This window comes from Leptosomus discolor, chromosome 19 (genome assembly GCF_034619465.1).
Source record: "Leptosomus discolor isolate bLepDis1 chromosome 19, bLepDis1.hap2, whole genome shotgun sequence".
NCBI lineage: Eukaryota > Metazoa > Chordata > Aves > Leptosomiformes > Leptosomidae > Leptosomus > Leptosomus discolor.
The window spans coordinates 11,260,475-11,286,642 of record NC_141409.1 but is presented as its reverse complement, the minus strand read 5'-3'; the positions used below and the strand labels follow the sequence as shown (position 1 = coordinate 11,286,642).

Sequence of the window (26,168 nt, the reverse complement as noted above, 5' to 3'; positions counted from 1 at the left end):
AAGGGAGAATGCAAGGTGGTCTGGTTGCTTTATTGTGCTCCAGCAGATGCTCAGTGGAGCCTTAGCTTCTGAGCTCAGAGGATTGCTAGCACGAATGTTCCCACGTACCTCCCAGGAAAGGCACCTGCAGGAAGGTGTTCAGAAAGACCTGAGTCTGTGGTGGTCCTTGCTGTGGTGCTTAAGGGATCAGGGCAGGAAGAACAGGAGTGCTGTGTGCATGGGGGGGCTTCTTGAGTGAAGGTTTAGGACTTCTAAAGGGTGCCTCTTCATTATCTTTATAATGAGTTTTTTCTAAATCTGAGTAACCTCTGCTGTTACAGCTGTTCAATCATTCCAGCAGCACCGATGGAGGGGATGAACCTTGGAGTCGTTTGGATTTAAACCAAGTGATTCAGCACTCGGTTCAGACTGCCCCAGTGTTGGCTTTATGAAGTTTTAAAATATTCTTCTCAAAGCATCAAGGAGTATTTAAAGTTCTTCTCTTACCTTGCCTTCTACACGAGCCCCCTTCCCAGTGTCAATGTAAAGTGCAACAAGACTTCTCAGCTCACAGCAGAGGAAATGCTCCAGGGCTGGAGGAGAAGCTCTTGTGCTGATGAAACTCAGGTGCTTGTTTTATCTTGATGCCAGGAGAGACTGCAACTGTTGGAAAGGATAATGAGGAAGAGGACAGTTCTTGAAGCCTGTGGCAGAGAAGGAACAACGTGGCTTTTGGCAAAGCCATCCATTGAATCAAGGGCTCTCTTGTTGTGGGGAAATTGTCAGTTCCTTACACAAACTCCTGCTCTGAGCTGCGAAACCTGAAGTTCCCTTTGGCTGCTGTTCCAGGCTCCCGCAGTCATCCCGGCTCTGCTGTGTGCTGTCTGGTTCCTGAATGCACTTTCCACAGACAGTTTCCTTTGGTAGCCGACACGTAGGAAATGCTTATGGTTACGATGATCTTCTGTCTAACAGTGTAGTAGTACTATCAGGAACAAGATGCCTCTGCTTACTGGGTTGTTTTTTTGCAGCAAGAAAGGGACTGAGAAGAAGAGAGTTCTTTCTCACGGAGCTAGAATTACTTTTTAATCTCTTAAAGAGATTTGGATTTGAGTTTTGGATGGGTGACCGTGGTCTGCTTTGGCACTTCGCTGAGCAGGGCAAGGGCAGACCCTCAGTGTGAGTCACTGTTATCTCTTGACTGGCCTCAGGAGCCATACTCCCTCACTCGGCAGCCAGGCTGGCCCCTAGCTCGGACAACAGACCTTTGCTTAGCATAGAGACCTGGCAGCTTGTAGAGACGGAGCTCATGAATTCAAAGCCCAGTGCGGCCAGTCAGCGTGTTTTAGTAGCTGGAAAGTGCCTGGCTGCTGCAAGCTGGCGACTGATTCACAGCAGCATCCAGGAGGAGGGATCAAGTTTGTTGCCCCTCTTTTGAGAGGGTTTTACTGTGAGTGTTTGATCACTGCAAGGCTCTGACGTGTGTGTTGCTCTTTCCCTTGCCCTCCCTGAGTCTCAGTGCTTAGGACACAGCTGCTGCAATGGGGCTTGTCTTGCTGTTGGAGACGTTGCCTGTGTTAATCCCTGTGTGTCACTTTCTAGCTCAAACTGAGTTTCTTTCTGATCTCTGCTTGTCTAACACAAGCTGATAACAGAAGATGGGAGGTCATGAGGCTCTGCTATACACTGGCAGAGAAAATCCTACTCTTAGAAGAAAGCCAGGAGCTCCTGCCAAGCCTTTCACGCTGTTCTTGAATTAGCCTCGGGGTTACATGCCTCCTCCCTGCCTGCTCCACCCAGTTCAGTTTATCTCCCAGAAAATCCTCCTGTCCCCACAACTGTTAATCTATTAAGCAGCCCATTGCCTGGGGGAGGTTTTGGTTGTAGGCCTCCTAGACCATGGCTGCAAGCTTCCCACAAGCTCCAAGGCTCGTCTTTGACTATCTGTTGGGTGTTGCATGATTGGGTGCTCTGCATTTTCTAGATCCTGCAAGCGCACACCACAATACTTCATTCTTTGGCCTGCATTGACAGCACTTTATTAGCAAATAAGCCTTATTCCAGCATTGCTCAGTTAGAGGAAAAGCTAACACCCGTTGCACATGTGGGAGAGAACTGGAACCAGAGTTGTGCCCAGCATCATGGCAATTAGTAATAGTTTGTAGAGCTACAACATGTAAGGTCACCTCGTTACTGAAAGATTGCACCTTTCCTGAGCTGCATTGGTTTTGCCCCCGCTGGGGGAAAGTAATTCCCTTGTGCCACCTCTGTCTCCAAGGAGGACTTCTGCTCCAAGTCTTACCTCTTCCATGTGAATGTGAAGGCTCTTCTGGCATGTGGTCCAGAGTGTCTCCTTATTCCCTCTCTCCATCTGAGAAGCCTCTGTGCTAGCTGCTCGCCCTGAATGCAGTCAGCCAAATGTCAAGGGGCTCCTGGGTGCCATGTAGATGTGCAAGAGCGCTGTTATTTTCAGCCAGTTGTTCAGCTGTCAGACTGAGTTCTGGAGGATGCAAAACCTGGGTGACACATACACAAAGCATCTTCTGCCAAATCAAGCAGACGAGCAACTTGATTCAAAAGTGACTTCTCTTTATTACCACATATTGTATATACTTTTTTTTTTAAAGGAACAGTTTTGACATGGAGAAAAAACCCTGCAGAATTGTTATTCTGGAGAAGGTTTTTGTAGTGCTCGGGATCTGTCTGGAAGGTTGATATTTGCTCAGCTGCGTGCTGTCTGTGTGCCAATGAATACAGCATGTCAGAGCAAACATGCTGCAGCCCGACCTTCCCAGCAGAAGAGGTTTCATTCCTCTCCTCTCAGCTCCCAGTTCTGACAATGGAGAGCTGAGGATGGAGGCCCTGAGGAAGTCCGATGTGACACCATGTTGAAAACAACCTCCCCACAGCTTTCTCTGGCCCCTAGCTATGGGTTGACTTTAGTACTTGTGAAAAGAATATCCTTTCCATTGTAAGCCCTACCTGCTCTTGGCTTTTGTCTAGACTGCGCAGCCAGAAAAGCCCTCAAATAACTGATAGGGAGAAAAACGTTGGTTTGCCCATCTAGCTGCATCCTCAGACACAGAAGGGGCCAGAAGTGTCAGGATTCCCTTGGTCCTTTCCTGTCTAGAGGACTGGGGGGTAGGCAGATGGTCCTTCCCGTGGATCGACACACAACAGCTTGGTGACAGCATTTTATAGTGCAGTCGTCATAAATAACAGATATAATTTGCTTTTTCTATTTAGAGAAAAGTATTGTTCTATCCCAGTAACAACTGGGAAAACAAATGCCAGCATTTATCATGCGAGTGCTGGCAATAATAGAGGTCAAGTGGATTTATAGTGCCAGAACCCATTATGTGTTTGAAGACTAATTAAAGCTTTAAATGAGATGCTTGTCCTACCAGAGGCTGCTTTTTTTTTTTATCCCTATCTTTCTTTTCTTGCTGCTGTGCTTGCTTTTTTACTTTTTCCCTCCCCCCTTTCTTCTTTGAAGAGCTTGCTGTAATAATGGAGCACTAGCTTGACAGAGCGTTCCTGATTAGATGTCAGTAGCGTGTGATTTGAGCTGCTCTGTGAGCATTTGGATTGCTGGACTGTATCTTCACTGTCACTTCTGAGCTTGGTAGGGTTTACAGACCAGCCTTCCACCCCAAACAACTGGCTGGCTGGTCTAATTTAATCATATTGAGCAATATTTAGAGCTGTCTGCTGAAATCAAGGCTCTGAAATGCTGGGGTTTGTACAAACGTGGGGAGGCACTGTCCTGGGCTGGAAGAACTTGCCCAAAAGACAAGTCAATATCTTGGTTAATACAGGTACAGAGAGACATGACCTTTTCATCAAAGTACAGCAAGTGCTTATGCCAAGAGTCGTTGCGTTCTTTGGGGGGCAAAGCTTGTGCTCTGTGGGGTACCTGCTGCCACTGAGCTGTGTGTGCTGCTCAGCCGGGAGTGCTGGAGGCAGAGGGAGGACGGTGTTTGCCATACAACCTTTCCCTGTTGGCCTTCCGTGGAGTCCACTGTCAGGTTTAATTCTGCTTCCCCAGAGAAAAACGGCGTGTTCCCGGCCTGCAAATAGAACTGTCGCTTGATCTGGGGCGGGGCGGGGGGGTTTGCTTTGCCTCGAACAGGGAGGGAGTAGGCAGCTTTCCAAGCTGCTGGAGTTGGGGGAGAGCCTAGGAGTTATCAAAGCACACGTCAACTTGATGGGAGCTCCTGGCAGGGCTCTGAGTGCTGCGTGTGTTCTGCTCGATCTGAAATCTCAGGGGTGCCAGCTGGATACGGACAGTGGCTAGAGAGGAACAAAACTGCCCACCCAGCTTTGCCCTACTGCAGCTTTACATGGGATGATCCCACCACCCTCCTGCAATAAAACACTCCCTTGTGTTTGCTGTGGCTACGTCTCACTTTGTAGAAAGGTACTGCTAGAGAATTTTTGCTGCGTGAGCATCCCTCCTCTAATTGCACCCTGAAAACCAGGGACTTGCCTGGTGGAAAGCCTGCCTGTGGCGCGGGAATAGAGTCCTTCCCTCTGGAGACCACGGTGATCCTGCCCTTCCAGGCAGTACAGAGCTGGTGACAGATACCAAGGGGACAGGAGAAGAATGGGGCGGGGGGGAAGATGCTGTGCTGGCCGCATGCACCGTGTCAGCTCTCTGGTTTAGCCTCTCCGTCAGACAGGCAGAGTCCGGCGTGGCTCTACACTGATCAGCTTAAAAAGCCCAAGGGAAGTAGGGAGCAGGCGCTAACAAGCTTCTGGCTGTGAAGAAGAGGTTCTAGATAAAGGTTCCTCTATCCATGTCATCACAGGTAGCACGAGGGTTTGCAGAGAGGCCATCATCATCTCTGTGGGGGGGGGGTGGGGGGGTGAGACAGAGGAAAAAGGTGGGTCTAGGTGGGTATCTGCTGTGGGTATATTGGGTTAGTGTCCCAGAGACAGAAGCACAGGGAGTATTTGTGAGATGGGGGGATGTGAGGGAGCTGGGGGAAGCAAGGACGTCTCATGCATGCAGTCAAGCACACAAGCATAACCCTCTGCTCTGTTGCAGTCACCCTCCCCAGAGTCCATTGCTCCCTTCCAGGGAGGGAGGTGACTGCTTCATCGAGTTTTAAAATAAAAGAATGTGAAAAGCGTTAAGCTTACCTCAGGAACCAAATTGCAAAAGGAAAAAAGAAAAAAAAAAAATCCCCTTGCTTCATGGTGGTGTTGAGGTCGAGGGGTACGAGTGGGAAGAGATCTTGAAAAAGAATATTTGAAAAAGAAACAACCAGCCTGAGCAGTGAAAAGAACAACATCCGAGGGGCTTCGGGAAAACAGGGCATGAATACAGCCAGTCAGTAGCGTTGCTCAGCTGATGTTCACAAGAAGGTTTCAACTTGCTCTATTAGAGACCTCAGTAAACCTTAAAGACAGAGAGAGCATTTAGAAATGCCCCTGAGGTTTTCCGTTACTCTGCAGTAGGCTTGGTAAACATGCCAATAAATACTGGAGAGGGAGGAAAAAACCTTCCAGAGGAACAGACCAGTGTTCAGCTGGTTGATCTTTTGCATCCACGGCTGCTGCTGCTGCTGTTGATGGGCATTGGGGAGAAAGAAAGGCAGAGCTGAACTTTTTCTGAGTATTAAGCCGTGCTGCAGGTATTTCTGGGAGAAGTAACTTGGAGGAGGCTGAAAGTTACGCCTGGAGCCATCTGAGGGAATGTCCTGGTTGAAGACAGAAAGTTAATGGGACTCCTTCTGTCGTGGGGCGCTTGTGAGTATGGCAATCGCTCTTCTCTCCTGGAAGATGAGTACGTGCAGGCTGCTGAGCCTGTCTGCTGTGGAGCGAAGGGGAGAAGCTTCCGCGAGCGTGGTGGGAATTGCTGCCTGTGTCGATCTAGTTTACGATAGCCCTGACTGAGGGGTGGCCTCTTAATTCTTTCAGCTGCTCATTTTGATAGCGCTGCTTGCTCTGCCTGTGGGACAGCTCGTGGTGAGTGGGGGGACGGCGGAACCGTGGGCTTTTGCGAGGCCGGCGTTTGGCCCTGGCGCTGGTTGTGTTTTCTTCTGGAATAAAATAGCTGAGTGGGATGGCTCTGAAGTTGGGTTTGTAACTCCTAACCTCTTCTCTTAGCTGAACTGAAGGTGCAATCCACATGGTAGCGGAGGAACACCAGCATCAAAACAACCGAAAAAGACAACTTGTTCTGCACGCCCTAATTGCTGGGGTAGTCTCAGCTGACCACGTATATTAAATTAACCAAAGGAGAAGGCAGGTTTTCTCAGGTCAGAGATTAATGGTTTCTGGCCAGTGGTTTAATGCTATTGCAAATGTACAAAAGCACCTGAGGACAGGGGTGTGTAATTAACAACTCTTTAGACTGTTGGAAATAGCGTGTGTTTATCTAATCAGACACACTTTGCTTCTTTCTGGCTTTCCTGGAAGTGGCCGTTAAAAGCTGCTGCTGTGACGCACGCTGACTTCCAGATGCTGGCCTCACCTCTTGGGTATTGCTTTGAAACGCAGACGTACCATCTGATTAAGTGTTTGTAGGTGGCTTTTATCCCAGCCCACCTCACTGCTCCACAAATAAGACTACAGGTTATCCTGAGGGAAGCTGGGAGCAGCTATAGCGATGTCCGGAATATCACCGTGCATAAGCAGGAGCCGCTGAGCACAGCACGCTGCTGCCTTCTCGTTGAGCTCCTGCCTGCCCGACGTGGCAGCAGCCAAAAGCCCTTGGCTCGTTTGGCAGCGTGGGAGGGGACCTGGGGTCACCTCCTGGGCTGATGCTCACAGGTTGCTGGTGGGAGTGTGGTGGAGCGATCGGAGCTGGGTGTGAGGCGTCTTGTGTCTCCCACTGAGCTGAGCTGCTGGAAGACCTCAGCTTTGTTTAAGAGCTCTGCGTCCTCCTAGCTAGAAAACCAGTATCACTGATGCCCGGGGGGGGGTGTAAGCTTGGGCGGTATTTAGTACGTGGAAGAGGAGTCCGGTATGGTGTGAACTGGTGTCTCTGGCAGGGTGGTGGGTTGTGCCTACCCACCGAGAGCAGTTTTTATGGTGGGAGAGGGCTCAGGTTTGACGATTTCAGCTGTCTTCGTGGCTGAGTGCACATCAGATGTGTTCAGCTACCAAATAACCAATAATTTTATTGGTATCCAACAGCACGAGCCTTTCCCATCCTGCTCGCAGGAGGTGCTTGAGATACGTTAGCAAACATAAGATACCTTAGCTCTTAGTAAACATAAGCAAAGCCTGGGATAAAAATGGTAACGTCAAGAGTTCTGTCTGCTTTGTCGAGGGCAGCCAAGTCCTTTTTTCCTGCCCGCTCCTAGCCCCGTGTGTGAACCCTCGCCAGGGTCGGCAGCAGTTGCTGACCTTCGGGGATCAAATCCTGTTGTTACTGAGCTGCTGCCAAGCGAGCAACTGGCTTTGCAGTGTGAAGGGGGCTAGAGTTTGGTAGAAATGGCGACCGCTTATCGTTACAGGTTTTCCTCGCTCTCTGTGCGTTCACATCAATATCTGTTCTGCACCTATTCGCCACCCCTGGTGCCAGTCCCTTCTGAACTCAAAGCCTTGTAATGAAGTCACCTTAAAGTGAAGCTGGTGCTAACGTGCTTTTAGGAGTAGAGAGACAGAAGCGTGCAGAAATACTTTGCTGATTTGAGTCTTTATGGCCGCAAGAAGTAAATCACTTGAGGGCGGTGAGGGGCAGTGAAATTAACTTTGGGTCATTTAGAACTAAGATGTCATCTATGTGCGTGACCCTTAGGGAGGTCCTGGCTGCTCTGAGCTTGTCTGGTGTCTCATGAAGCTGAGCAAGGTTGAACTTCTCCAAGCAGCCGTGTCTCCGGAGTTGGTGCAGTTCAGGTACAACTGTGGTCGCATCCAGAGCCCTGGCTGAGCTGGATGGGTGTTAGTGCAGGAATCCCTGCAAGCTGGTGGCTTTTTTTCACTAAATCATCATGTTCTGCTTACAGCCAGCCTTGAATTGGTTTATGAATTTTGGGTCTTCTCTCTCAGTAAGTTTGTCCACGAGCAGCTCAGCGGCACCCCAGGTTTGAACAGGGTCCGTGGGGGCTGCTGTAACATAAGCAGCGGTGCTGTTGGGTGGTGGTGGGAACCCGGGGAATCTTTAGGTTTGGTGAGTTTGCTGTTGCAGGAACCACACAAAGCTCAGTGGTTTCCGTTCTCAGGGCTCAGCACGGGGATGGGTTTCAATTCACATGCGTTCATTCACCCTCCCCCAGGATTTCTCCTGAAGCTTGGAAGTTGTCATGGGACCTTGAGTCCAAAGCTTTCATTTCTGCCCTGTTTGGTGTTGCTGGTGTGGGATGTCACGTGGTGCTCAGCTCAACTGAACCTTCAGGAAAGATCAGGGAAGGGGAGCAGGAGTTTTCCCAGATGTGGTGAAGGCATCCCAGGGCCATTTGGTCAATCTTGGCTGTGTTAGTGAGCAAGGCGATAGCTGCTGGAAGCAGGTTGGAGGGAGACGTGGAGGTAGAGAGAGTTTGGAAAGCAGGAGTCAGAGCTGGACTGGGTTTCACCCACTCTGTTAGTGCTAGAATGCTACATTAAAATGAATTTTATGAAATCTCAAATGAACATCGTGAATGCTGCCAAATTTTCATTTCTCTGTCAGGTTCAGGGCAAGGTTTCAGTTCCTGGGAGGTTGGAGCTCTGGTAGTTAGAAAATATTTGTGCCTTCGCTTAGTTTTCTAGCCCTTGTGACTGTAGAGAAAAGCTCAAAGCTGCGTCCCAGATACATTCTTTAAGTTAAAAACATGAAGATAAAGCAACGTATCCGCAGATGTATTAAACTATATTTTTGTTATGATTTTTCTCAATGCCAGTCCCCTGAGTTTTGTGGTTTAGAGTGGGGTTTGTAACTCCTGAATTCCAGAGACCTCCGTTGAGATCAGGGTCATAGCGTGACCCAGCCACCGGTTCGACAGCGAAAGCTTTGCGCAGCCCTAGCTGTTGCTGACTGTGCTGCGATAGTGTTTTGAAAAAGACCCAAAACAATAGAGGAAAAAAAAAAACAGTTGTATCTCAAGGACGGTAAAACTGTAACATCCCGTCCTTTTGACTTTGTAGTTAACGGGAGTGGAGGGTCTGCCATGGTTTGAAATTTATCGGTGTGACATTAGTGCTGTCAGTGAGTGACACCCTCCTGATGTGAGAGTGTGTTGTTTTGCAGGAGCCAGGCCAAAGAGACTCCAAAGGAACAGCATGGACAGCTTAGACCTCCTGAAGTTCACTTCTGAAAAGGTAAGCAAAGATGTCTGGTCTCAAAGATTAAGTATCAGTAGGAATCTGTAATGGCTTGTTGACTGGCTTCATTTGCAGGGAAGCATGCAATTAGCAGATATCATTGGAGTCAATGGGATTAACCAAAGAGGGTTTCTAGAGAGCTTGGAGGAGAGGAACAGCTGGTCTGACTAAAAAGGCACTTAACAACTGAAAGCTGAAAAAGCCACTTCTATGCTATTTTGAAAAAACAACCCTTTATTGAGAGGATAATCGTTAGCATTTTAGCCCCTTTAGTGGCTGGTGGCAAATCTTGGTGCCTTATTAGCCCAGCGAGTGCTGCGTTCAGCACAAGTAGGGAAGCAGAGGTCCGAAGCAGGAGATGGTGCGTTGCAGGAGGCAGAGGGTTTTGTTCCAGGGGGCTCTAAGGGTTGCCTCTGCTCGGGTTCACTGCTGGAAATGTCAGCTCCAAGCAGATCAGCATTTTCTCAGTCTCCCCAGGGCAAAGGCTGTTTCTGCAATCAGCTGCGAGGCACTGAGCCATTCCACCTACAGGAGTCATTTAAGTTTCTTAGAAAATCCTGTGCGGTGGTGCTGCCATGGGGCTCGCTCACGCCCGTTCCCAGAGGAGGGGGCCAGGCAGGCTGCTGTGCTCTGCCCTTTTGGAATGTCTTTGGCACAAATAATTTACATTCATCCAGTGCTTTCCAGGCACAGCTCTCCCGAGGGTCCCAGGGAGCGTTTCCCCTTTTACAGAAGCATCACAGAGGAAAAAAAAACATGTCCAAGTTGCAGGTAGGTGCAGATGGTCAACGAGAAACAACCTCAGGCTTGCAAAACCGTCTGGGTGCCTGAACATCCCTATAAGCACTGGGAGGACCAGACAAAAGCCCCCGCCTGGATTAAATCTCTTTGGGAGTGAAATGCCAAGCACAATTAGGTGTTTTTATTAATTCTCCCAACTGCCTACTGGCTGTTTTGGCTCCTACCCGCTTTAACCAGTGTGACTCTATCTCTGGGGTGCCTATAGCCAGGACAGCGGTGCCCCGTGTCAGGGAGACATTCGATTGTGTATCCTCGTCGGAGCAGCATGGCCCAGAGGATGCTGGCAGGCAGAGTTTTGCTGACGTGTGACTTGCTGCTAATGCTGTTACGGCTGTTGGTTTCCTACTCCGCGCTGTAAATGCTGAGCCTCGTTCAATAGTTCAGGCAGAGTTGTGGGATTTCAGGGATTTCACAGGGAGGGTGGAATAAACAGGAGCTGTGGGTAGTCTGTAACCATGGAGTCAGACGTGAGTTGTCCTGTTCCCCCTGCAGTGGTCTCGGGTGGTGAGTTCACCTCTCCTTGCCAGGGCGTTTTGGATGCAATTCCCCTTCCTCTCCCCTGCTGTGGTTCCTAGGGAGAAGTGATTACAGTCACGGGACAGGGTTGTTTGCTTTACGCTTGCTATGGTGAGGGTGATAAGACTGTAGAGAATAAATCAGTGGGGTGAACTGTGATCTCTCCAGCACGCTCTCGTTATTGTCTCACCTTCTCTGCCAGAGATAGCCTTCAGGGTCAGCAGGGACCCCTGTTACCGCACAGGCCAGGAGCTCTTCTCCAACGCCGTTGGGCAGCGTGTATGTGCCAAGATGCCCCCGTGTCAGCTCTGAAGGCCCCAGCAGACAGCGGGAACGCCGCTTCCCTGACATCCCACTCTCTCCAACCTGTCCTTGTTCCTTGTTTAAAGCTTCTCTGGCTTTAATTCCCAGCCATTGGTTCTTGTTTATTCCTCTCTCTACCAGACTAAAAATCTCTTTATCGCATGCTGGTTTTTACCCCGAAGGTGCTTACATGCCATAATTGAGTCATCTATTCTTTTTGTCATGAGCTGAACAGTTTGGGTCCTCTAACTAAGGCAGCAAAGGTATTGGAAGGCAGTTTCTTTCTGGTTCTGAAATCTACTGTTGTGGCAGCTTTTCAAAATGTGGCTGCCAGCCTGGCTGCAGTTGGTCCCATCAATAGCATCTAGGGAAACGGATTTCTCCTCCTTGTTCTCCCTATTCCTGTCTGCATTGTGAGGAATGGAGAAGTCCTTTTGACTACAGCATGCTACTGTGCTGTTGGTGTGCTGTGAATTCGGATCCTGTTCAGCGTCCTTGGCTTTCTGGTGTATGTGCCCTAAAATCTCAACCCCATGAGCACTTGGGTCATCTCCTGAGCTGTGCTTGAGCTTCTTTCACCTTCAGGTGGCTGCTGCAATGAGGCTGCCCTGGGGAGTCCCCTCAGCGCTTTGTGCGTGATAAAAAGGTGGTTTGCAGCCTGGAAACACCAAAGCGTCAAGCAGGTTTAGGCCCTCAGCTCCCACCGGTTACATGTAAAGTGCCTGGTGCCTTTAATAAGTGTCTGTGGAGCGAAATGCTGAATATTCCTGCTGGTGCTTCTGTGGGAGGGCTGCATCTGCCTGACAGCAGTAACGAGGCTGTTGTGATAGTGCAGGCAGGGCCATTAACCTGAGCCTTTTGACAGAGAAGGGGTAGAGTTGTGCTCATCGTATGGGGAGGGGTGAGAATGGAGGAGCCAGGCCCAAGGCAGGGCCTGGAAAAGCAGAGTGAGGAGCTGCAGTGAGAAGAGACAAACCCCAGAACTCAAGATATGTGTAATCTCTGTCACCTCAGTTTCCCCATGTGTTAGACGGGGGTGATGATCCTGTCTTTTGTATGGCCACGGGAGCACTGAGCAGAGGAGGACAGCAGTGAGAGAACAGGGCACTGCTTGTAACCATCTGCTGTGGTTAGTCACGGTACCCTGCGGTCCCCACGTGCTTCTAGTATCATGAGGGCTGGCCAAAGAGCTGAGTGGGACTCCAGCCACTCGTGTTAATCTGCCTTTTAGGAAACCGTTGGGTGAGGGTCCTTCTTGCTGAAGACCGTGGGAGGCACTGAGGCAGGCAATGCTCTGTGTGTGGTGGGAGCCAAATCCTAGAGGTGGGGAATGCTGTGGAGCATCTAGCATGGCTGTGTTCCCTGGGGCACGGTCGGGTTATCCGTGGTTTGGTGTGGGCTGCTGCACAGCTGGGTGCTGGGAAGAAGCGAAGATACAGCAAGTGGAGGGACTTGTGCCAAGAGTTCGGTATCCCGGGCAAGATGAGCTTGCCGCTTCGTTTGGAAGAGGTTTTTATGAGTGCAGTTGCCAGAAGTCACTAGCAGCAGCGACTGCTTCTGGACCTTTCCTCCATCATTGCCTATGCCTGTAAATAAACCAGTCATGCTGGTTTGCATACCTAGATTTTTAAAGAGGGTTCTGCTTCTCCCTGTGGAGGAGTTGACTACTGCATGTCGTTTGGGTGATGCTTCCTCTCCTCTCATTAAAATCACACGCTGCAGAGTTAGACAGAATGTCCTCATTCAACCCTGCACATGACAAGTGGCAACTCACACCATCTAAACTCCACGTTAACTTACTACTTCTGTGCGTCTTCTGTTCTGTAGATACTTGCCAACAGATCTCCACGTAAACCTGAGGCAGGCAATTTGTGCAATGACTGTTTCTTGCTTTCCCAAGGACCAGAATGGGGACAGCCATCATGTGGGAGACCTGAAGATCTCTGGAAAAGAGTTCTTGTCATTACCTGCGAGGTCAAAGAAATACCGGGAGCACCAGTCCAGTTCAGACAGAAAGTCCCAGGGGTCGAGTACATCGCCATTGGATACCAGCGAAGTCAGAGTCCAAGTGTCACAGTCGGTAGGAAGATGATGGTTTTTTTTCCTCCAGTACTGATCTGGGAGTTTCTTATAGCATGCTCGTCTTACCTCATTTTTAACCCAGTATGGGGGTGGCAGTGGAAACCAGAGCCTGCATCTATTGTTGATTGTTTGGGCAATTGTAGGCAAATCATTTTGCCTTTTTGAGCCTCAGCTTCACTGTTCCTTTAACAGAACAATGGTACCAACCTCCATCATGAACCGGTTTATGGGAGCTTGGTATTTAGCAGTGGTATTTGTAACCTTCTCTTGAAGAGCGGGAGTCTAGACCTGAACGTTCCTGAGTTCGGGATTGTCATGAAGTGATGCCTTGAATTCCAGAAGAACACAGCAATTTGAACGCCTCGCTTTGTGAGGCGTGGCTTGATCAGCCTCCTGGGGTTGCATGAGAAGTGGGCTTGTTGCCTTCAAGAAACAGAGCCCTTTTCAGGTTTTTGGTGAGCAGCCAAAGATGCTGGTTGCCTTTGCCAAATCTTAGGTCCTGCTCCCTCTCATCTCCTGATCACGCTGATGGTCTCCAGAGTAGCTATGTGCAGAATGGTCTCTGAATTTAACAGTCATGAGGCAGAGATGATAGAAAACCATTGTCTAGGAGCTTCTCTTTGGAAGCAAGTTAGGTGGAGCATGCTTCCCAAAGAGCAGAAGCTGGCAAGAGGAGCTGGCCCTGATGCCAATGATTTACGGGTTGTGGGCACGCAGCAGGTCCTGTGTTGGGTGTTGGAGAGCTCTGACTCAGCCTGTGCTCGGCTCCCCAGAAGGTGGTGGGGGTCCGTGCCCTGGAAAACTCCCCACATACCTTTCTGGTGTCTTTAGCCTGAACAATGGAGGTGTTTGTTAGGCTGTTATCTTCTGGTTGTGTTGATGTTTATGTTGTGATACACGGCAAATACGATGTACCGGGGGAGGCTTCCTGCGGCTGTGCTGGTTCTGATCTTGGTCCTGGAGACAGGGACACGGCGTGTTTCTGCACCACGGGAGGGGGCTCGGAGGTACTTGAACTCGGCGATCTCAAGCGAGCAGCCCCAAGTCCTCAGCTGCTTGTTGCCAGGAGATGGAGCGTAACAGCAAAGATTTAATGATCACATGGGTGTTCAAAAGTATTTGGGCTCTTGCTTTATAAGGCTGTAACACACCGTCACAGTGCTGTGGTCATGCAGTGATTCCAGGTGGAATAAATCCAAGCCAGGAAAGATAGGCCTATTTTTTCTTGGCATTTAAGAAAAGAGAAATAAAAAATTTTCTGGCTGGGTAAGAAAGGGTCTGAGCTGTAAAGCTTGGGATGAAGCCTGTCTGTAGAGTGGGGATGCTTGAAAGTGTTTCTGTCACTGAGTTGTTTGTTCCTGGTCTGCAGGTCACGGGGAGAACATCTCCTGCTGTACCTGTGTGCACGTGCGCACATACACATCCCTTTTTGACCACAGACATTGCTGATTTTCAGTTCTCTGGCCACGGGAGACAAGATCTTTACACCAACGAGGTTTATTTTAGACTTCTGAGCTCATTCTTCATTCCCAACAGTGCTCGTGGAAATGTTCTAATAGGAAAAGCATTTCCTACTGCTCACCGGTGCAAACATGATCATTGAGAAGGAAAACAAAGCTCATCTGAGCCAGAAAGGAGACAGCAGCACGGGGGCATCCAAGGCAATACAAAGGCAGAAAAAAACCCAGCTTCTGCCAGAAATAGCCTTGTATTTTTAACTCAGACATTCAGCCAGAAACCAAACAAAAGTCATGCTCCATCAAGAGCCAGGCAAAAAGCATTCCTCAGGAGCGTAGTTGTGAGTACATAGACTGTGTCTAAGAAAAGGCCCCGTGGGGCATCACCAACCACCGGCGACCTTGTGACAGTGCCCGTGGGGTGTTGGTGACTGCCCCTGCACGAGTGAGCGTAGACATACACACCCCAGTCACAGGAGGTGCCTTTCAGACACCTGGGCTTGGTGCTGGTCCTGACTCCGATGGGAGTGTGTGAGCAGGCGAGGGACACGCTGCTCCTCCCAGCCTTCAGGGCGTGGGTGACCACTCAGCAGGGACACAAAGCCCAGGGTTTGCTCTTGCAGAGGGGTGGCTCAGGCCCTACCTGACTGCTGCGTCTGATTCTTTCACCGTCTGTTCTCCCAAGGCCTCTTCCCTGTGTGCCCTGACTTTGCAGTGTGTGTGTGTTAGCTCCCCGCTTGCTCTGGATTTGCGAGCTGAGCCCCAAGAGCCCGTTTTTAGTTCAGTTCCCAGGCATGCCTGGTGCACGTGGTAGTGAAACAGCCGAGCGTGAATCCAACAGCAGCAGTACGTGGAAAAAAATGGTATCTTCCTCCTTGCAGACACTAAACATGTCTAGTTTTATCCCAAGAGAGAATAGGTCAACGCGCTCAACAGTGCTCATGGCTGGAGGAGAGTGACTGCCTGTCTTAATGTTTTAAAGAATGCCCGTTATTTGGTGTCTAATGGACCATAGTCCATATCCCATAAAAATGACAGTGGCAAGTGTTTCATTGGGTTTTTCTTCAGGCCAGTAACCATGCAGAGTTACGTAGCGTGATCGGGGTTGGTCTTTGTAGGCAGATGCTCTGAACGGCAGAGGGGTGTTTGGCAAAATGCAGGCAGGACGCCAAAGCCTCCCAGCGCTGCTCTCGGCGGGGCATCCTGCCACCCTTCCTTGCCAAGGAGGCCAGAGCTCCCAACTGGGCTTTGCCTCTGCCTGGGCACCTGCAAAGTGAAGGCAGGTGTATTGATATCCCCTTTCCTAAAGTTTTCTGAAACACCCTCAGAAGCCAGAGCTGGAGAGGCTCAGGAGGCATTTGAAGTGCTGCCCTGATCCCCGCCGTGCCTGGCGGTGCTGCATGTGGGCTGTTTGTCCAGGCGTTGGAGTAAATGGGCCGTCACCCCCGTTGCAGGCAGCAGAGCCTTGCCGGTACATGGCTTACACCAGCTAGCTGTCTTCAGAGCGTGCCCTGCCACACATGAAATACCCTCCAGAAAAGGTCTCTTGCCAGGAGAATGTCTCTGCAGCATGTTCTGGTGGACGTGGCTGGGTCACTTCGCCTGAATTTTGGTTTGTGTTGGTGCTCCCGGCTGACAGTTACGCCAGCCTGACTTTGTAGGCCAGACCTCAGAACGTTTAAAGTCAATGCCGCCTCGCAGGTACTTGCCAAAAGCAAAGCAGCCCATCGCCTTGTGTTCTGCACGCGGCCCTGCCTGTTCAGGGGGCTACCAGGGACGCATCGGTCTGTTGTACGGGTGTGTGGGTGGGCTTTTTTGAGAAGATATAATTCCCATCCACGTGAGACTTTTTAAATCAAACGTAGCAAACTCCACCTAAGATGGGAGAGATTTCCTTGGTCAGGTTGTTCAGACAAGAATCCCACCCCGATTCCTCATTTTGTGAATGCTCAAAGCAAAAATCCTCTTTAATCCGTCAGTAAACAGCAAGTCCTTAATTAGAGGTGAGCTCTAATGGTTGATCTAAGGTGCTTTTATGGGATGCCACGATACTCGCTGTCCCATCCGAAGGCGTGAACTCCTACCTCACACGCAGCCGTGTGTGCCGCTCTCCCACAGTCGTTTTGCAGAGGAGAACCCAGGCTGTGCAGAGGGATGCCCAGGAAAAAACCTCATCCCAGGTCTCCCAGGCCCCAAGCCAAGTGATACAATCTCTGGATAAGTCAACGCAGCCGCTGACCCCCTTCCAAAGGGGCCTCACTGCAGTGGGCAGGTCCCTGGGACGGGAAGGTCCTGCGGGTGCGGTGCCTGAGTCAGAGCTCCCGGGTTCGCTGCCCATCTCTGCCACCGACTGCCTCTTGTTTACCTCCCTCTTCCCCATCGGCGTGATGGGGTAATGCTGCTTCCCTGCCTACCCTGGGGAGGTTACAGAGGCGTGATGATGGTGTGAAGTTGTTTGAGCTTCGGATGGCAGGAGCTGTGGTGGTGTTATTAGCCTTGGTGATGATGATGCTAATTACTGAGCTGCTGGGAAACTCCCCATGGGAGGAGGCGGGAGAGGGGAGGGGAGGCAGGGAAAAGTGAAGGGGGAGGCAAAGTGAGCTTGGGGATGGAGAGGAGCCTGTCCCTGCTAGCAGCTCTGTCGGGCCCTGGGAGAAGGGCTCAGCCTGTTGGCAAAGCCGTGGGGATGCTGGGATGGATAGGAGAAGCCATGGCCCAAGTGCTGCGTAAGGTAGGAGAGCGTGGCAGGTCCCTCCGTGCGGCTGAGACCTTCCTGCCGCTGCTGTGCAAGGCGCCGGTGTCGCCCACGGTGGAGAGCTCGGGCAGGAGGGTCACATCGCTGGCGGGGCAGAGAGACGGGCTTCCTTACCCCTCCTGTGGCCTCCTGAAGTGGGGGAGTTTCTCAGCCATGGCTGGTGGTCGCCAGGAGGAGAGGGACGGGCAAGGGCAGGATCCTCTTCGCCTTTGAGGTCAGGTCTGGAGCTCCCGTGGGAATACTCGGGGCTGTGAGTGCCTGGGTCTCCACAGGCAGAGCAAAGGTGGGTTTGGTCTGGGGGAAGCTGGTGAGGGTGAGACAAGTTTGGTCATATTTTCTCTCCGTTGCAGGTCGTGTTTTCTACTTTTGCTCAATTGGGCGAAAGTAGCTGCTTTAGAGCTCAGTCCCTGTGCCTGCGGTTGCGGGTGGCCAGATCCCAGTCCCCCCCTGGGACTCGTGCACTGCACACCTGAGTTTCCTCTCTTTTAAAAGTAACATCAAAGCAGAAGGTTTTGTACCACATGAAGCCTGCAGACATCAAAGGCTAGCTCATAAATTTAAACCCTCCACTCTGCTGTGGAGAAGGTCGTAATGCTTTAGCTCTTGATCGACTGGGTAATGGCTGTATTTTAGAGGGTTACTAGAAGAATGGGATTTTTCTAACACTTCAGAAATATCAGCGGTTGTGTGTCCCTCACTCCCCTCTCTGAGACAGCAACTGCTGTGGAAAAAGGAGAAGGTCCATGGAAGAAAGGGACTGTGTATTCCTGAAAAGGCTGCCTGGGGAAGGGCTGGGGACCGGCCCCGATTCTGGGCCTTGCGTTTAATTTCAGCACCAAGCTGAAGTCTCTGAGGTCAATGGGACTTGCCAGACTGCAAGGGCTAAAGCACTGTGTTGGTCGAGGTCCAACGACGGGAGCAAAAACCATGGAGAGAGGTAAGGCTCGAACCCAGACCTCTCCCCTCCCTGGGGATCCGTGCTCTAGAAATGGTCCTGTTCATCTGGACTCTGCTCTTCCCAGGGGGGCGCATCAGCTCGAGGGAGCGCTTCCTCGCTCTTCAAACCTGTCCTCCACCCTGTCCTCGGCAAAGACCATTTATAGTCAAGAGAGAGGAGCCGTGTTTGATTGCGCTGACGACTTGCAGACATGAGTTGCTGATGTATTTAGACACTGAACAATTTGCAAGCACGCTGCGTCGCCAAACATTCCCTAGGACAGATGTTTTTATAAGACCTTTTTTATGATTACAGCGAGAAGCGACCGTAAAAGAAGGGAAAGTTTTGTAGGTTGTACCCCGACCCCAAAGGCAGGTTGCCAGAGCTCTTTTGCTGGTTTTCTCTCTCATGATTTACTAGGGGATTGTCGGGTTGCAGGAGCGATGCACAGAGCAGATGCTTGGGGTTGACCCTCTGCCTGGCCTGCAAGTGTGGGAGTTCAGTGTCTGGTGTCACTGGGCAGGGAGCAGAGCTGGAGGGCAGCGTGGCATCCGCGGCAGAGCCGGGCAGGGACGTCCCGCCTGTCCCTGCTGAACCACGTGTTGTTCAGGCAGTGCTAAGGTGCCCCCATCCATTCCCTGTGACTTCCCTGCAGATTTGGCCGGATGGATGCTGGGGGGCAAGGATAAATACAGGCTCCGGGGCTTCCTCCGGGACGCTTGTGCTCTGGCCCCAAACCATCTTTTCCCTGGTTGTCTTGTATTGCTTGAGAGAAGATTAAACTGATGCTTCCTTGCAGTCCCCTGAGGAGCTTGAACGTTGGGGGCTGCACCAGGCAGCCTTTGCTGCTCTGTGGTGGCTGTCTGTGCGTCTTCCCTCCCTTCTAAGCTCAGGTAGCCTCTTTGTCTCATTGATGTGTAAATACCGCAACGCCAGGGCAGTGCAAACGCACGCCCTCCTTTATCCCACGGCTTTTATGTTTCGTTTAACTGCATGGGTATAATTATGCCATTATCGTTGGTCAGGCTTTCTGGTGTGAACGTGCTCCGAAAATCCGAGAGCAAGGGGGATGGAGAGGAAGAGAGAAGCCAGAGTCAGGGAGAGGGGAGGCTGCTGCTGCTAAATTTAAGCCTGTTCCTATGACACCTGGAGGCTGCTGTGCTGGTGTCAGTCCTGCTGGAACGGAGCAGGTAAACACCGAGCCGTGGCTCGTTCTTGTAACGCTTTGTCTTCCTGTTCAGTTTGTGGGGAGCCCTGGGAGAGAGGCTGCGCTCAGATATTTCCTAGCTGGAGGCAGGGTGTGCCAGAAAACTTTCTGGAGGGCTCAAGTCTGGCAAGTATTGGGAGGCTCTTCCAGGGATTTGGGCTGTTTGGAGAAGCAGCCTGTGATCTCGTTGCCTCCCCAGCGTCATCTTAAACTGTCTGACCTTTCTTTCCATATGTCTGTGTCAGTCTTTTTGTTAAGCTCTAGGGCCCTTCTTGCGGCTCCTCTTGCCTGGCTCAGGTGGGCTGGTTGCACAGATGCTGCAAGAGCCAGGAGAGATTTTAAAAAAAAAACCCTCTCGCAAGTCTAGAGGTGCAGCAGAGCCAGAGCCAAGACTCTCGTGAGTTTTGCAATGCAAAGCCCTGACACACGCTGTTCCTCACTGGGATTTTGGTGGGGAGGCAGGGAAATAAACGGGTAGGTAGAAAATCTCAGCAAACTACCTGCACAGAGATGGTGGGGGGAGGCAATAGCATTTTCTGGCTTGCGCTGCCTCTGCTGCATTCGTTGCCTCAGAGGTAAATTACCAGTTTCTTCCTTAAATATTAACAGCTGCCAGGTAATGAATTCCCCCTCTCTGTTTTATAATGGCACTAAAATTGGGATTTGCCTTGGTTTTCTCTGTAATTATCCAATGAGAGTGTGTGAGTGAGAGGGAGGCATGGCAGAGCTGGGCCTTGCAGGCTCTGCTGCAGGCAAGTGTCGTGCTTGGGGGACCGAACCCAGGCACGACCCTTCCCAAAGGGCTGCTCCGTGTGCAGGGCTGGGGTTACGCACTTACATGAGACTTATGGTTTTACAATCATTCGTGACGTTACTTTTTCTCATGCAGAGGGGCAGGTTTGGGAGGTAGACTGGCATATGCAGTTGGAGTAAAAGCTAGAATTAACCTGCCAGGCTCCTCGGCTTCCCATGGAGGAGAAGTTGGTCCTGGTGAGGTGAGGTTGGAGAGAGCGTGGGGAGGGAGCAGCGTGCCTGGCAGGCCATCCTCATCCTCCAGAATGCTGGGATTGAATGCTGTGCTTGCCTCTCTCTGGGCCCCCACCGCCCTCACTGCGGGTGGCACCTGCATTTTGGAGAACTCTGTGCCTTGGCTTTGTGAAAGACCAGCTGTCTTCAAAGAGCAGCGCACGGTTCCCTGCCTCTGCTGCTGAGGAACAGCCCATGTTGTGCCAGCCCGAGGCTTTTCCTTTGCATCCTCTGCCTTGTGTGTGTGGGTGGCCAGAGGAGGCTTGCTTAAAACCAGCCCTGCTGTCCAAAACTGGGAGTCCAGAGGCTCTGCCTTAGATGCCTTGATCTGAGAATCAGGAATTGCCTCTTTTACCCACAGCTTTTGCTTGTGAGAAGGATACAGGCACTGGCTGCTTTAACCACCCGTTGCAGAGAGGTCCCAGGGGCGTCTCTGCTCAGAGCAATGGGCTTTTCAGCATCAAGGAGACTCTCAGTTGACGCTGTTTTCGTTTTGGGAAGGTGACTGCTCTGCTACAGAGCCCCTGAAGGTGCTGTGAATGGTTTTGACATTTCTTAATTTAAGCCAGGAAAAGGCCAGACTGTGATTTCTGGGTCACCCGTGAATATTTGACCCTTTTGGGTGCTGAAGCAGGAGAAATGACCCCTACAAGGCACGCTGCGCAGGAGAAGTGTTAACTATTCTCTCCCCTTCATCCTGCAGATGTTATGCAGGACAAAAGCTAAATAGAAAAGAGAACCTGTCATCACTCAAGAGGCAGATAACTCCCACGCGCTCTGTGGGGCAGATCTGACGTTGGCAGGGCAGATGGTATCGGTCTGGGCCGCAGTATCCCTTATCTAGCGTGGCGCTGGGTTGAGGACTGCTTGCTCAGGGCTGGTCCCAGAGCTGCCCTCGCGGTGTCGTGCCCGCATTTTGCTCTGAACAGAACCAAAGCAGAGGTATCGCTGCCCCTGCGCCTCGGTGACAGCCCCTAGGCCTTGTCCTCAGCGCTGAAGGTCCCAGAGATAAAGCTGAATTCTTCAGGATATGCTGGAAACTGGTACCAGTATGCCTGTCCCACATTTCTCCTCCTCCCAGACTGAGGTCAGGTTGTGAATCAAAGCTGTGCTGTGGAAAGGAGATAGGAGGCAGGATTTAACACAAGCCTGTGCTTGTGCATCGATTGCATGCGGAGAAAAAGGAACGTAATGGCTGCCCCAGGAGCAGGCTGGCTGTCCAAGCCCTCAGCTGTGTGGGAGCTACACCAAGGACCCCCAAGCTCTGGATGCTTCTCAGATCCCTTGGGCTGAGTATCAGGGGAAGGTATGAAAGCACATCTGAGACCCTCGTATTCCATCCGTAACTGGCTAAGTGTGCAGGCCAGTTTTGAAGCTAAAAAACTGTAAGAAAGAGCCCCTTACCAGAGGATCCTGCTCTAGGAAGGAGGTAGGAACTGAACTGGTTGCCCAAGGTCCCCCAGGAGACCTTTGTTGGAGGTTACGACAGAAGGTCTGCAGACTGGCTAGTCCAGTGGTCCAGGCTGGAGCTGACTAACCGAGCTACCAAAATACATTTTTCTTCCCCTGACTCATTGTAACTGATTTTTCAGTTATTGGCCCTTTGAAGCCATAATTGAGGTCTGCTTTCGTCCTTGCACAGCCTTTCTCCCGGCAAATTGTCAGCCATCAAGCGGTATGAGACACTAAAAGAGATGTTACCCTCGCCATTTCCTAGAAACCGTCACTTTAAAGAGGACAATACTAAAAAGAGGGATGAATCGAAGCCAGACCCAGAGCAATAAAACTCCAAATGTTTGACTTCTCTCAAAATCTGGAACTTTTCATTCGTTTCTAGGGTTCCTACCATGCCTGGGGCACTTTGTATGTTCATGGTTCCAGCCTCTCACGTTTAATAAACTGCACATGCCAGAAGAGCTTAAAAAAAAAATCATAGTCCAGGTTCTCTTTGGATGTAAATCAGCATAACTCTGCTTAAATCACTGGAGCTATGATGACACCAGGTGACACCGGGGCCTCTGGCCACTGGGGATTTTTGTTTGGTTTTCTTGCACAACTGTCTCTTGCTCAGGCAAATGCCAGTGCAAGAGGTAGCGTGGCTGTGCCGGTGTTCCACTGGGGTGCCAGCAGTGACCTGTATCGGTGCCAGCGCCGGGGGCTGAGCTCCCAGCCATGGGATCTGGCATGTGAGGGAGCACCTGATGGATCCGGGTGGTCTCTGTGCATGGAGTGAGGCTGGGAAGGGAGCAGAGCATGGCCTGGCTGTGCTTGCTGGAGCCATGCCGTGTGCTTTTCTGTTGCTTAGTGGGTCTGTTTGTTCATCACCAGCGTTCGTTTGCGGTCGGGCAGGAGAGTCCAACAACCCGGCGATGGGCAGTAACCCCCTCTTAGTTGTTCGCTAACCCACTGCTTATGGATAGACATGGTCCCACCCAATGCCAGTCGTCTCTTCGGGATTTAGGATAGTCTTGGGGTGAGTGGAGGTTTTGGGGTCTCTCTGGGCTGTCTTTGTGTCTGTGCTTGGGCTGGGTGCAGGAAACTGAGGCACCCTGGGAGCTGGCTGGGGGTCCTCCACGGTTACAGGAGTAAGGAGAAGTATGTGAATCCGTAAATCAAAGGATCTTGAGATGAGGAAGGTTCAAGTGCTGTTTTGTGGAGCTGTCGTGATAAAATAAACAGCTGTTACGGCAGCAGGAAGGCTCCCTCTGCCCCCATAGGAGTGTGGACGCGGGTGTCGGGGGGACATCAGGGCCAGAGGTGCAGGCAGACAGATCCCGGACGGACAGAAGAAGGTCTCCCTGCTTTTGGCAGTCGCTGCTGGCTGCCCACTGGCCAGGGCCCAACCTCTGTCCGGGGTTGATGGGGCAATCACGAGCCTCTGCTCGCACCTCACCTTCAGCCTGCGTCCACGTTTCCCATTAGCAGTGCTATTTTTGAGCCTCCCAAGGCAATTAACACCAATTAATCTAAAAAAGCCTAAATAATGGTTTTTCAGAGCCCCCAGCTCCTTCCTGTTCCCCATGCAGCCTGGACCTGGCAGAGGACTGAGCCCAGTTAAGTCCATTGCATGCAGGGATGCTGGGGAAGCTTCTTGGGGGGAGACGTGCAATTAGAGAAGGGCCCCAAACGATCCCATGGATCCAGCTTTTCCATGGTGGATCCTGGCGTCTGTGCCACAGAGAGAGTTGCAGTTCTCTGCAGCGCTCAGTACGCTGGAGGAGAGGGGGGAACCAGCTTCTGCAGACCAGGGCAGCCCTGTCTTGAGAACCAGCAAAGCGTGAGACCACGGAATGTGCTGGGGTGCAGGAGGTGCGACTGCTCTGGGATGCGCAGGAAAGTCCCTGGAGGATTTTTTGCCCGTATCTTAAAGCTGTTTGCGTCCTGGTGTTCTCTGGGCACTGTCACGTGGGGCAAATCAGCCTTCCCCAAACAGGGCACGGTGTCATCTCGCCCTTTTAAACAGCGTGTTCCAGAGCAAGAGCTGCTTTTCGCTGATAGGAGAAGCTGTTCTGCGTTTGCATGTGATTTTTGTCTTGAGCTGTTCAAGCTCTTCCGAGAAGGGCTGTGCCTGACCATCTCTGAAATGGTAAACCCACGGGTACCAGCCCCAGGATCCTCCCTGCCCCCAGCAGGGCCAGGATTTCGTGTTTTGTGGGGTGCCTTGCACAACAAGGCCTTGATCTTGAGCGCGGCCTTCAGGCATTACTGGAGTATGAGTAAATAATAATTAAGATTTGGGCGTTTGCTGCAGCGGAGGGTGTTTATACGAAGGTTAGATGTGCGTTAGAGGTGCTGATGGAGATGGGTGTGTGGGGATCAACAGACTATCGTTTGTTACCACCCCTGGTAAAGGTGCTGCATCTGCTCAGCTGCTTTTTAACACAGTGCTGTGCTGAGAGCAAGTAGGTGTCTAAATAAAAGTGTATTTCAAGAAAGTAGCACAATTCTGGCAATCCAGAGACAAGTAGGCTTTTTTGCAAAGCGTTTTCAAAGCAAATTGTCAGTGGGTTCCAATTTCGCCTGCACCGAGCACAGTATCTTGTGGGGAGGAGGGCAGATCTGCTGCTGGGGGAGCGTTGGATCCTTTCCATCGCTGAAGAGGAGCGCGTCCTTCACTGGCAGCGGGCTTACAGGCACCTGTCTCCTCCATCACCTCCTACTCCTCGGTAGGGCTGGAAGTGGGGAGGTGGTGGTGCGGTCTAGTGGATAGAGTAGGTGACTGGGAGTTGAGCACTAGATATTAACCTTGGCTTCTGTGCCAGTTAATCAAGAATATGGGTTATAGCCGTTAAAGCAATGGAGTTATTTCGGTTTAGCAATTACTGCTGCTCAGCCGAGACTGAACAGCTGAGTGTGGTCCTAGTTCCACCCCCCTCTAACTGCAAAGTAAATCATTGTGACTAGTTTCAGCTAAAACACCGTGCTGTGCTGCTTGGGTGGGCCAAGGTGAGCACGGCCAGGTACCACAGCTCTGCGTGAGGGGGAGCATTGGTTACACTCTGAGAACTTACTGCTTGCTGGCATCTGCCTATAACCCGCGTCGTTACAAGCAAGTAGTCCAGGTTCGCTTCCAGTTTTGATATTTAAGGGATGCTCCAGGTTTTGCTGGACCGAATCGGCCTTTGGGAGCTTCCCGTCTTCTTGTGTAGATTGGAGAGACTGACCTGAAATGGGGATGCTTCTAACTTGTCTCCTTGGTTAGTAATTTAAGCTTTAGGTGCTAAATCTAGGCTTGTGTGTTTCTATTAAATGGTGAGAGGGAAATCCAGCCTGGCATGGTAAATGCTGTCAAAACCTATGTGGAAAAGTTGCTACGTTGACTACAGAGTATGGCTGCAGCTCTTAGAGGATTGTTTGAATACGCTGACTAGTATATTGCTGCCCAAAGAGAAATAATTCCCATGCCGTGGATGTTACTGGTCTCAGCAGTGAGGGCTGGCTACCTGACCTGTGCTTTCAGGGTAGATGTCAGTGTAGCTGGGGAAAAACTGTAAATCCAGAATTGATAAGGTTGTTGCACAAAGTGGCCAAATCTGACTGCTCCCTAGCTTTCAGGCGGCCGGGTTGGCACGGCAAGGAGCAGAGGTGTCGGTCACACTTCAGCCAGACACCCACGCAAGCACGCCACGCTCTGTCTCAAAATAAAAGCAAAACCAGTATTGTCACCCGCTATTGATCCGAAGGTGTGGATTGAAGCCACATGTGGCAGCAGGGCACGCTCCCAACAGGTCAGCAGTTACTGTATTAAGGAAGGAGGGAGCGTGGGTGAGTTATTTTGATTTTGTTTGAAACAATAAAACCCAAGTTACTTGAAGTCTTAACAACAGAACCAGCTTTTAGCACCGGCGTTTATAGGGATGAGTGGGCGAGTTGTTTAAAGGAAAAAAAAAAAAAAATCTTTGAAAACAGTCCAAGTAAGGGCGATCGTTTCATCCTACAAGGGAAGCGCGGTGCGCACGTCCCGTGCTTGGGCAGCGTGTGTATGGTCTGCAGCAGGGGCTGGGGCTGTGCCCTGGGCCAAGGATGCTGAAGGGCACACGTGGGCCCAGGGCACGCTCGGGCACACACTCGCGGCTCCCTGGCGTGAGGGCTGGAGTTGGAAGTTGCAGGTGGCCTCTCTGCAGATCGCGGCCGTCTCGCTCCCTCTCCTTGGCTGCATCCTAAACCCAGATGCAAAGAGCCGTTTCCTCTTGCTGTTTCAAGCGCTGACGTCTTGCGTGTGGGCTCTGCTCCTGTGTTATACCTGTCTTGTGCATGTCACCCTCAATACCGGCTTCAGATCCCCCTTTCGTAGCGATCCCGAGTCAACCCAGATAAGGGGCAGAGCCTCAGCTCCGGTTTATTCCCCTC

At 51.2% G+C, this 26,168-nt stretch overlaps 1 protein-coding gene across 1 annotated transcript in view; it reads left to right on the top strand.

Annotated features, from left to right (window-relative positions):
• GPSM1 (G protein signaling modulator 1) overlaps window positions 1-26,168 on the top strand; it is a 53,313-nt gene that overhangs the window by 14,777 nt on the left and 12,368 nt on the right. The window contains exons 9-10 of the mRNA XM_086475629.1: window positions 9,161-9,231; window positions 12,755-12,934. Coding sequence (XP_086331755.1) covers window positions 9,161-9,231; window positions 12,755-12,934 — 251 coding nt within the window. The remainder of the gene's footprint in view (window positions 1-9,160; window positions 9,232-12,754; window positions 12,935-26,168) is intronic.